This window comes from Sardina pilchardus, chromosome 22, assembly GCF_963854185.1.
Source record: "Sardina pilchardus chromosome 22, fSarPil1.1, whole genome shotgun sequence".
NCBI lineage: Eukaryota > Metazoa > Chordata > Actinopteri > Clupeiformes > Clupeidae > Sardina > Sardina pilchardus.
Genome location: NC_085015.1, coordinates 17,284,942 through 17,296,947, shown reverse-complemented (window position 1 = coordinate 17,296,947; position 12,006 = coordinate 17,284,942). Strand labels below are relative to the sequence as shown.

Genomic DNA, 12,006 nt, shown 5'->3' with positions numbered 1-12,006 from the left:
GACAGAAGACTGGTGCACGACAGTCATTACAGCTGGGCTCGTGTTGATGGGCTGGTGGTGCGTGTGTGTGTGCGTGCGTGCGTGCGTGCGTGCGTGCACGTGTGTGAGAGAGAGAGAGAGTGTGAGTGAGCACGTGAGCTCAGATATTTTGCAGAAGATAATAGTAGTTTAGGGGGGGAGTTGTAAGGTAATTGCTGAGTTGTGTGTGCAGGTTCACGCTGCCGTGTGTGTGTGTGTGTGTGGGGGTGTGTGTGTGGGGGGGGAGTTGTAAGGTAATTGCTGAGTTGTGTGTGCAGGTTCACGCTGCCTTGTGATTATGTGCAGGATGTTTTGGTCATGAGAGCGGACCAATCAGGACTTCACTGAACTTTACTGCTGCTGGCGCAGGAGGCCGTTAGGTCATGCTGATGCCCGTGGCTGTCCTTGTAAATGCACCACAACGCAGCATAACACAACACTACCAACCTACAGTCATAACACTGTACAACACTGTACAACACGACACCATATACCATTACACAACACAATCTACAGTCATAACACAATACCGTATACCATAACACAACACAATCTACAGTCACAACACAGTATACCATAACACACAACACAATCTACAGTCATCATAACACAATACCGTATACCATAACACAACACACTCTACAGTCACAACACAACACAACACAGCGCTACACAACTCAGCACATACAGTAGTCATAACACATTATACCATAGCACAATGCACAGTCAGTCATATTGAGTTATGTTTCAATGGCCGCTTTTTACTGGCCTAATTATATGTTATCAGAAAGTCACAAATCAGAGCGTAAATGAAGGCAGTAATCTGTGGCAGAGACTCATCACGTCTTCACTGCAGAAGAATACAGATCGCCGTGACCACACGGTAGTTTTTGTGTCAGATGAGCTCACTGTTTTTGTAATTAAAGTGAATGTGTTCCGAGAACCCACGTAATGTCCTCACAATATCCAGTGGCGTCAGGGACGGTCAGCCATCTCCTAATTACATGTCGACGGCGCTTCGGGACACTTTCGATGGCAGTTTGTCTCTGTGACAGACTTTCCTGCTTGTTGTGTCTGTGTACAGTTTGCACATGTACATCCGTATACAGTACACTATTTCACATATGCCAGTATGGTACATGAGTATTTGCTTGATTCTAAAAAAGAAGCTTTCTGCTTGCTTCTGATTATTCTGATTATTTTCTTGCTCCCCTGTCTCCACATTGCAAAAAAAGGGGTGTAAAAAAAAACAAGTGAAAAACACTAAATCTGAGGTAAAAGGTACTCAAAACAAGTGAAATTATCTGGCCATGCAGCAAGAAATTCACTCTTAAAACAAGATAAATTATCTAACACTTCTAAATCTAAGTTTCTTTGGTCTTGATAAGTGCATGGCCTAGGAGTGTCTACTATGGACATCAATGAAATGTAGTTGAATTTGTATGTTGAACAGAGGGGGGCGCTGTTGAGCTGCTGGCGCTCTCTCGCCGCGGAAGGCTCCAGAAGATCCGTCTTCCTCAGGGGACCACTGGGAGCAGTGTGGCCAGGCTGCCCTCATCTCTGGCGGGGCAGAGAGTGAAGGACCTCCTGGCAGGGATTGGGAATGTCTGGGAGAGGTAAGAGGTGTGATCTGAACCTCATCATGTCAGGCACTGGCCTGGCTAGAGAAAAGGTATGGTTGAGTAGCGCAACTGAGGTTGGAGGCTTCACCTAGAGAAATGCCTGGACTGTTACCTGGACCATTAAATGGTGATTGTTATGGGGGACTTTTGAAAGAGGTTTCGGAGGATTTGAGTGACAACCTGTTGAGATATCATACAACATTCCACTTACCTGTGTCACATAGGGTGAGGGTAGAGTAGTGGTTAAGGAGCTGGGCTAGCATGCAGTTGCCAGAAAAGTTGTGCCCTTGAACAAGGCGCTTAGAAAATGTGTAAAATCATTGTATAAACCACAGCTAATAGTTGGGAAATTACAGTAAATGTAAATTAAACATGTTGCTTTTATTAAGGTGTTGGTTATTTTGCTGTGTGGACTTAGATTACATATTGTTATACTGTATGCCTGTCATTCTAGACTGATTGCAAGTATGGAGTTATTATTTGAGATCGTTAATGTTTGTGTTTGTGTTTGTGTTGGTATTTTCTATAGGGCATCTGCACTTAAAGACACCGTTCAGCACCGGAACAAGAGCTTGAGGCTTCTCAACCAAGTTCTCAATGTATGCAGTCTGATGTCCAATCAGAAAGCAGAAAAGCAGGCATGTGACCATCAGCTGCCAATCAGCTGCCACGGTGTCACTAGTTGGAGTTGTGTGCTGCAGAACGATTCCCTGATGCTCACTTGCACGTTGGAGAACAACAGTGCTTTCACCCTAGAACACGGCTGGTCTCTCTGTGTCCATATCTATCACTTGTCCGGTTCCTTCACCGCTGATAGAGAGAACCCTTCGAGAACGTACACTTTCCCAGTCCAGAAGCTGAGCTCGGGGCAGAAGCTTGACGTGACACTGCCTCTAGGTTCCGGTCACTCTCTCTCTCTACCTCTGACTGTGCATTGTTCTCTCATGTTCTCCATGTGTTCTCTTGGTTCTCCAGAGGATCCCAACCTTCCAGAGAACACGGGCATTCTAGAGAACATTCAGCCCTCATCAATACCCACCCGCCAATCAAACTGCATCTGTCTGCACCTGAACACACTAACAGTAGACCTGCTGGACGCACTGCATCTCGACGATACCGTGTCACTCAGCAGCGTCTCCAGGCAACCCCCCGCCCCGCTCGACGCCGTCCGCACCCTCCTCGACTCCAGAGGGACGGTGAGCGGCGACCAGGGGTTGACCCAGGGTCAGAGGTCGTCGCCGTACTCGGCAGTAGTGAAGCTCTCCGTGGAGCTCCTGAGAGCCAGCCTCAAAGCTCCAGGGGTGGAGGCAGGCGCAGGGGAGCCGGGGGCCAGCGTGCCCGCTCTGAGGTGGCTGCTGAGCGGGTGTCCTGGGGCCGGGGGCCTGGTGGAGGGTCTCCAGAAGCCCACGGTGACCGGGCGGTGTCCTGCAGGCCACACGGCCAGGATGACCATCAAAGAGGTGGGTTAGATCACTCCAATTGCACCCACTCTACGGGTCCCTGTTTGGTGTTTATTATTATTATTAAAGGTTTAGTCTGCAATTCTTGTTACTCCCTATGCAAGGTTTTATACAACAAATTGTAGAAGCATGCATGCGTTCTCTACAGCCCTAGCCTAGCGGACCACAGAGTACCAGCTTTGTAACTTGCTCACCAACGTCCCGCAGAATCACAAGTTGCTTTACGTCAATTGTGCCACAGCCTACTATTTGTATTAAATCTAAATTGTGTAATATTTGCTTGCCAGGTGACATGGCTCTTCGTAAATAATCTCTGTGAGTTTGTAAACAAATTCACATGTACCATGATGTCCTGGAGGATGAGTGCTAGCCATAAGTAGTATTTACGGCAGGTGTAAAATACATACTTGCAAAGCCGGGAGCAGCCAGCCCAGTAGCAAAAAACAACAAAAAAAAGACCAGAGATGCATTTAAAGAGACCCTATGCAACTTTATGCAGGAGACGATCGCTCTTTGTTTACATCTGGAAGTCTGAGACGAAGAACCACGCTTGCAATATATTTAAACATAGCCTATACATATTTAGCGTGTATAAATATACACGCTAAAGCTGTCGGGGAAGCTCTGCAGAGAAAATGCAAGCATAAAACGAGCGAAAACGAACAACGAAACCGAAACCAGAGATGAAATAGCCAATCCTGCATAGTTATCATCTGCGCTTCTCCTCTTCAAAGACAGCTCATTAACTTGTCATGCGGCGGGTGTCTTAGAAAATGTTGGCCCATTCTCGTACCGGGCGCGGCGCGCTACGGCGAGGTCACGGCTGAGCTAATCGATGGCTCCGTCGATGCGGTCAACGAGCGGCGCTGATGGGGGGGGGGGTGGTACTCACTGGAGCCCGACAGGAGGCTGAAGGAGAGCTTGGCCCGGGGGGTGATGGGAGGAGGGGCACCTGCCGCCGCCGTGCCTGAGGGGGTCGGGGGGCCGGGGGACACCGAGAGGCGACGGTCGGGGCCCAACAGGTTGATCACCTGGCTCTTGGGCCTCTGGGGCCTCAGTGGACTGATCTGAGAGCAGAACAGATGTTACTCTTTAAAGTCTTAGTCCATGATTGGGTTGCTCCTGGTACAATTGTATTTTTTTTTAACCTTACAGCCTTTTTATGTTCATGTTTAATGTGCCATAAAGGTACAGTTTGTGATTCTGGCAAAAGGCAAAATGTCAGTAAAATGATGCCTCTCCCTTCTGAAGTATTGTGTCCCTTCCAACTGTATGTGTGTGTGTGTGTGCGTGTGCGTGTGTGTATGTTTTATATGATCGTTTTGAAATGTACTGTATGTCAAGTATGGTCATTTGTGAGTAGCTGTACTGTAGGTATGCGCTTCTTTTTTCCCTTCATCTTTTTAAATACTCCACAAAGAGGTTATTGTTGTTGTGTTTTCATCCCAAGTAGTTGGCTTTTAGTTGTCACATAATAGTGTGTGTGTGTGTGTGTGTGTGTGTGTGTGTGTGTGTGTGTGTGTGTGTGTGTGTGTGTGTGTGTGTGTGTGTGTCTTCGTGACTTCCCAGGTGACCCTGAGCGACGTGTCCATAGAGGGCCCATTAGCGGTCTTAGAGGTTCTGATAGAGAGCTTCTCCATGGCAACCGTGTGCGGACTACACTATGCAGTGCTCCGACGCATCCGGGTAGGAAGCTGTACACAAAGACCTCACTTGTACTAGGCCTTGTTAGGTGTGTGTGTGTGTGTGTGTGTGTTTGACTGTGTGTGTTTGAATGAGTGTGTTTCTCTGAGTGTGTTTCACTGAGTGTCTTTCACTGTGTGTGTTTGGAAAAAGGAGTTGCTCTCATTGTATGTGTATAGTGACAATAAAAGGCCTTCAGTGTGTGCGTGTGCGTGTGTGTGTGACTGACTTGGTGACTAAGTGAGTGTGTCCATGTCTCTTTGTTTGTAATCATCATGCATAACACCAACAGGCCCTGCCCAGGCCCATTCAGCCGTGTCATAAAGCAGGCATGCAGCTGAGAGAAGGTCATCTGAGGCAGGCTATGCAGCGCGCTGAGGTAACAACCCACTTTCTCTCCTTCATTTTCCTACATGACATTCTAGCTTGTTGAGAAACAACCTGTAGATTGTGTGGTAGCAGCAGGCTTCATTCAGTCTCTTATGTGTCTTTTTAGAGCGCTTGGCCAAACTTCCTCGAGCACACTGAGGGAGGCGCTAAGCCGAAACGCGTCTGTGCAGCAAAACACGTTTTTATGCAAAGAAGTGCGGGCTTTTTTCTTCTCTTTAGGTGCTGTGTCCACCAGTCGCGTTTTTTTTTACGCTGAGAGCGCCCTCAGCCTCCTTTTCTCGGCGCTTCGGTGAAGTGTTTATTGTTGCTAAGTTACCAAAACCAGAGACGGTTTATAACGAGAAGTGACATTGACTAGCCCGGCCCTTATTGTCTCCTCTGTCCCCTCTAGATGCTGCATAAAGCCCTTCAGGAGGCCCTGGTGCCCGTCGCCATGGGAGTCAGCCCCAGCAGCATCAGGACCAGCCACAAGCTGCTCAGCATCTACCAGCAGCTCCGAGAAAACCCACTGCTCATCCTGTGAGCAGATGCAGATACACACACACACACACACACACACACACACACACACACACACACACACACACACACACACACACACACACACACACACAGACACAGACAGCCAGTTCCACAGTAATATGGACTATGTAGTGAACTGTGCTGCAGCTATTTGGAGTCACACTCAAAGAACTTTGCACTAATTGTGTGTGTGTGTGTGTGTGTGTGTGTGTGTGTGTGTGTGTGTGTGTGTGTGTGTGTGTGTGTGTGTGTGTGTGTGTGTGTGTGTGTGTGTGTGTGTGTGTGTGTGTGTGTGTGTGTGTGTGTGTGTGTGTGTGTGTGTGTGTGTGTGTGTGTGTGTGTGTGTGTGTGTGTGTGTGTGTGTGTGTGTGTGTGTGTGTGTGTGTGTGTGTGTGTGTGTGTGTGTGTGTGTGTGTGTGCGCATCCAATGGTTTATACTGCTACTAACAGTTCCTGTTACGTATTCAGAGCAGTCAGCCCCTACCACTGTCATATCCATGTGGGATCACAGAGGATTACTTTATTCTCATTTCTCTTTGACCAAATAAAGCAAAACAACATGACTTTGTTAAATAATAAAAATGGGGAGCAACAAATTAAAACTAAATTAAAAAGGGAAAAAAAGAGGACATTTCATCCATACAGTTGACCGGCCCCCCACATCCCCTCCACTCTGTGGTTGTCACACTCCACAGGTTATTGGTCCTTCAGGTGACCACTGTCATCTCATCATACTGTCATTTGCATTCATGAGGAACCTGAGCCCCCCCCCCCCCCCCTCCTCCTCCTCCTCCTCCTCCTCCTCCCCCTCCCCTTCCCCAACCGGCTCGTTAGCTAGCATTACACACAATCACTTCAATCTCTCAATTCCGGAACCTTCCCACCTCAGGTTACATAATGACTGTAATTAGCTACGTGGGGATTGGCAAAATATTGACGGCGACAGACGTTTGCGAGCAGTAAGGGAGGACGTGGCCCGTTGAAGGAAAGGAACTTGATATTGGACGTCGTGTGGGAAAGATCTATAAACTGAAATGATTTAAGGCTGTTTTTGGTGGACCGCCATAGTGGCGCTGACGCTCTGGTAGGTTACTGATGGTGAGATGAAATCAGTTGTACTTATTGTATTTTTTTTTGTTGTTTTTTTAAGAAAAAAGATTCCAGCAGAACAATCATAGCCAAGCAAAATTGCTGGATAAGCTTTTGACCCACTAAATATACATTTGTGATGTTTTGCAGACGGTCATTTCATTGAAGGCTTCAGTGGTCATGAAGAACCATCGTTTCTGTGCGTGATGAGGGGGAGGAATTAAACTGAGCATCAGATCTTCTAAATTTCAGATATTAATACTTATAAACTGTCAAGTTGTATGTGCTGTGCTGAAGCCCTTTCCATTGAGAAACAATAACAATGAAGCCTGAAAAAAAAAATGCTACGTTAAGGGAAAAGAAAAGAAAGTCAAAGTACTACTATTTATGTAAATAAAAGAGATGGATTTCACTCTCTCTGTCTCGCAGTCAAAGTCATTCTAAGAAGAGCTGCAAGAGCAAAGTGCGGTGGAGCAAATGCAGTTCATCCTTTGTCCAACAGGGGTCAGTATTCCCACAGAGACGACGAGCTGTCCGCCTTCTCGCCGTCAGCCTTCAGCGTTCCGCCCTGGTCTCCGCGCAGGTACTTGCCGTTCTTGGCCCGGATCGCGATGCGGCCGTGTTCGAGGAACTCGAAGAAGAAGTCCTCAGGTGTGTCGCCGTCTGAACACACCTGGCCGGGACTGGAGACGTACCAGAACTTTCCGCCCACCCCTAAAGAAATAAAAGATCAACAAACAGAAATTTTAAAAATATATAGTCGCAATCGGCAATGATCGGGGTCCAAGCTGTTTTAGCACATGGGGGACAGGGTGTTTGGCCATGAAGATGGCAGGAATCAATCACTTCAATCTCTACTGGGACATTTCCACCTCAGGCTACATAATGGGTGCCTCTCATTCAACGTTTATACGTCCTCCCTCGCTCCTCGGGCCTCGATCCCCACTGATCTACATAAAGAAAGATGGAAGAAGGGATAGACTATCCCATTGCTGCCGCCCCATCTTTCTTTATGTAGATCAGTGAGGATCGAGGCCCGAGGATCGAGGCCCGAGGAGCGAGGGAGGACGTATAAACGCTGAATGAGAGGCACCTATAGACTGTAGTTAGCTACAGTACATGAGGATTGGCAACATTTGTGAGCAGAAAGGCATTGAGATTGTCAGGTCTTCGGAGCTGTATGCAGGCGGATTATTTACCATTGAGCTATGGACCAGAACACAGTTCTGTCTTGCTTGTGAACGTTGTTTTCACACGTCACAGTTTTATTGTTTGTCTCCAAATTCAGTGCTATTAGGTTTATAAATGAACTTTCGTTTACTTTGCTCTTTGCTAACTGTTTTGTCTTGTTTTGTGAGAGTTGTTTTCACAGTTTCATTGTTTGTTCCCAAATTCAGTGCTATTAGGTTTATAAATTACCATCCGTTTACTTTGCTTACTGTTATGTCTTGCTTGGTAGTTTAGTTTGAGTAAACTGGCGCTCACCTTGGATGTGATATGCCCCGTTGCTGAACAGGAGGGTGAAGATGTCGTACACTGATCGGTTGGAGTCCAGGGTGTTGGAGCTTTTGTGGTGGCAGATGTAGCCGTTGTCCCCCCTCAGGATCAGAATGGGTCTGTTGATCAGCTTCAGGACGAGCTGCTCGTCCTCCCCTACACACACACACACACACACACACACACACACACACACACACACACACACACACACACACACACACACACAGAGAGAGATGGATCCATTTAATATCATATGCCCTCTCATCATCATAACTTCTTTGTTCATTTGTGAGGAGAACTGAACATGAAATAATCCACAGTGCAAATGGAGAGACAGTTGAATTAGTCTCTGTTAAATATGTTGTACAATATGTTTGTGTTTGACACTTCTGACCAAAAAAAACATCTAGATCGAAAAAACAACATTAGCAATTAGGAGAAAATCACTAAAAGCCCAGAACGTACTCGGTAGAGTACATTTGCCGGATGTTGCATTAGAGAAGGTTGTCTAAAAGTCAAGCGTTCTCCCTTGTACTGTACAGTTGTAAACTGACAAGGATTCTGACAACAGCGTTACTAGCGAGAACACTACTAGGTAACTTCCTGTACTTCAATTCGGAGTAAAATGAGTTAAAGCCCAAATGGGAGATCCCAAGGCCTCTTCCACCTGCCTAGCCCTTGCTTTCCCTGGCTCACCCACAGAGTGTGTGTGTGTGTGTGTGTGTGTGTGTGTGTTTATGTGCATAGGTATATTGGCACTGGTCAGTCCAGATGAGAGCCCAAGTCCTCTTTCTCCTGGTTTGCCCTACTCTCCCACGGAGTCGCTGATCGCTGCAAGTTGCCCGTTCTTCTTGGTGTGCATGTGTGCATGTGTCTGTGTCTGTGTCTGTGTGTGTGTGTGTGCCAGTGTGCCCCACTCACCCACGGAGTCGCTGACCGCTGCGAGCTGCCCGTTCTTCTTGGTGCAGATGAACTTGCCGTTACTGGCTCTGAGTGCCACGCGCCGCCCCAGCCACTGGATATCAAACATGGTGTTGGCACCTCTGCACACAGCACAGACATTACAGGGGCTGTGGGTTAGCTATAGCCTCAGAACAGTGGACAGGTGCATTAGCATATCATGGAGAAGTCTGTAAGATGTGTTGTGGGTTAACTGTATCCTCACAACAGTGCACAGGTGCATCTGAATATCATGAAGTCCGTCACATGTGTTGTGGTTAACTGTAACTTCAGAACAGTGAACAGGTACATCTGAATATCATGGAGAAGTCTGTTAGATGTGTTGTGGGTTAGCTATAACTTCAGAACAGTGTACAGGTGCATTAGAATATCATGGAGAAGTCCATGAGATGATTTGTAGGTTAACTATATCCTTAGAACAGTGTACAGGCGCATTAGAATATCATGAAGTCCATGAGATGAGTTTGGGTTAACTGTATCGTCACAACAGTGTACAGATGCATTCAAATATAATGGAGAACTCTGTTAGATGTGTTTGGGTTAACTGTAGTTTCAGAACAGTGTACAGGCGCATTAGAATATCATGGAGAAGTCTGTTAGATGAGTTTGGGTTAACTGTATCGTCACAACAGTGTACAGATGCATTCAAATATGGAGAACTCTGTTAGATGTGTTTGGGTTAACTGTAGCTTCAGGACAGTGTACAGGTACATTATAATATCATGGAGAAGTCCATGAGATGTTTTGTAGTTTAACTATATCCTCAGACCAGTGAACAGGTACATCTGTATATCATGCAGAAGTCCGTTAGATGAGTTTGGACAGGGGAATGAAATTAACAAGTTTTGAAAAATCAGCCTTGAACTTAGCATTGGGAGAGATATCAGCATGGATTTTGCATACATAAGTGAATGCAAAAAGGTCTCTTTTGAAGTTGGAGATATCATTTAATAATGAAATATATTTTACACCGATGAAGGACGGTGCCTGCTTTGTGATCACAGTGAAATGCTGTTTTGTTGGTGCTGTTTTTTGCCCTCAAATGTTGCTTTGTTAGTGTTTTTTTTTTTTAAATGTTACGGTAAATAGACTTGATTGATTAGCCGCTGAGTGAAATCCTCTACTCAGGGAATAACATCTTTCCTGTGTTAATTTTGAAATTACTTTCTGGCTTTGAAAAGAACCCACACTGTCTTATGACAACTCTACAACTGACAACTACAACTGTATTCAGTGTGCATTCGTTCGTACGTGTGTGTGTGTGTGTGTGTGTGTGTGGCTGTGCACTGTAGTTCAGCGTGTGTGTCCTTACACTTCAGTGGCTGTGGACTGGACGCCTCCATGAGACACCAGGGTCCAGTAGTTCCCCGCGTTGGTCCTGAACGTGCACTGTTTGCTCTGCTTGTCGATCTCCATCTGAAACGTCTCCATGTCCGTCTCCTCGTCCTGATTGGCCGAGATGTTCACTCCTGTGGGTCAAGGGAGCAGACGCCTGTTAGGTCATAGAGGTTCACCTACAACCAAGGACCAGGGGTATAGTGGTAAAATAAGAGGTGGGCAAACAATTCGGCCATGTTTGATGATGGTAGAGGTTATTGTCCAATGTTCATAATAATATCAGTGGTTTTAAATGGTTCCTAAAGTGCTGATTCATATTGTGAATATGGATAATAGTGTAATTTTTGAATGCTGAAAAGGTGAAATTGTTGCAATTAACTCTAATAAGAGGCAAATAAATTCCATTTCTGATATTTCAGAGGTGGATAAACTGTGCTTTTACTTGCGAAATCACCTTATTTTACCTTGGATTTCAAATTTCAATTTTAAACAATAAGCACAAAATCACAGCACCAAGTTAAGTCAGTACCTTGCCCTTTTATCAAGTCATTGAGCAGGTGACAATGATGAAATGTACAGTCCAACTTTAAAGAGCCACCGGACATATTTATTTTCGCAGATGCTTGTATCCAAATCAACTTACAGAATGAGGAATAATATACAAGCAACCTCAACAATAACAATCTGACATAACATTGTCTGTCCATCTCTCTGTCTCTGTCTGTCTCTGTCTGTCTGTCTGTCTGTCTGTCTGTCCACTTCTTCTTGTCTGTCTGTCTGTCTGTCTGTCTGTCAGTCCTTGTCTTTGTGTTTGTCCTTTTGACCTGAGTACCACATCCCCTTTTCCACTCTGTTGGAGCACATTGCTGTAAAGTACTGTTCCCATCTTGCTCTGTGCTGGCAGTGGGATCTGAATCAGCACGTGTGTGTGTGTGTGTGTGTGTGTGTGTGTGTGTGTGTGTGTGTGTGTGTGTGTTTGCACCGTGTGTGTGTGTGTGTGTGTGTGTGTGTTTGCACCGTGTGTGTGTGTGTGTGTGTGTGTGTGTGTTTGCACCGTGTGTGTGTGTGTGTGTGTGTGTGCACCGTGTGTGTGTGTGTGACGTGTGTTTGCACCGTGTCTGTGTGTGTTTGTGTGTGTGTTTGCACCGTGTGTGTGCGTGTGACGTGTGTTTGCGTATGTGTTTGCATGTGCACCATGTGTGTGTGCGTGTGTGTGTGCCGTGCCATGGATCAGTCTGTGCGGGCGCTCTCTCGCTTGCCCAGGGCGGCCCTGGCATGTCCGCGGCTGACCTTAGCAACACAGTGTTGCCGAGCGCTTCCTGCTGGGTTGCCGTGCCAACAGTGTTATCCTGTGTCATGGCGGGTCCGTTGGAACAGAAAAGCAAGCATGCGATTGAGTAGATCTGTATGGACCGCTGAACACA

At 46.4% G+C, this 12,006-nt stretch overlaps 2 protein-coding genes across 2 annotated transcripts in view; one reads left to right on the top strand and one right to left on the bottom strand.

Moving 5' to 3' along the window:
- faap100 (FA core complex associated protein 100) overlaps positions 1-7,196 on the top strand; it is a gene marked incomplete in the record, with an annotated part of 8,868 nt that extends 1,672 nt beyond the window's left edge. The window contains 6 exon segments of the mRNA XM_062527059.1: positions 1,472-1,634; positions 2,170-3,100; positions 4,670-4,786; positions 5,076-5,162; positions 5,565-5,692; positions 6,935-7,196. Of these exon segments, the coding sequence (XP_062383043.1) occupies positions 1,472-1,634; positions 2,170-3,100; positions 4,670-4,786; positions 5,076-5,162; positions 5,565-5,692; positions 6,935-6,950 (1,442 nt within the window).
- A 93-nt stretch (positions 7,197-7,289) lies between these two features.
- fscn2b (fascin actin-bundling protein 2b, retinal) overlaps positions 7,290-12,006 on the bottom strand; it is an 18,511-nt gene continuing 13,794 nt past the window's right edge. The window contains exons 2-5 of the mRNA XM_062527107.1: positions 10,557-10,713; positions 9,206-9,327; positions 8,270-8,437; positions 7,290-7,498 (exon numbers count right to left, since the gene is read on the bottom strand). Of these exons, the coding sequence (XP_062383091.1) occupies positions 7,290-7,498; positions 8,270-8,437; positions 9,206-9,327; positions 10,557-10,713 (656 nt within the window). The remainder of the gene's footprint in view (positions 7,499-8,269; positions 8,438-9,205; positions 9,328-10,556; positions 10,714-12,006) is intronic.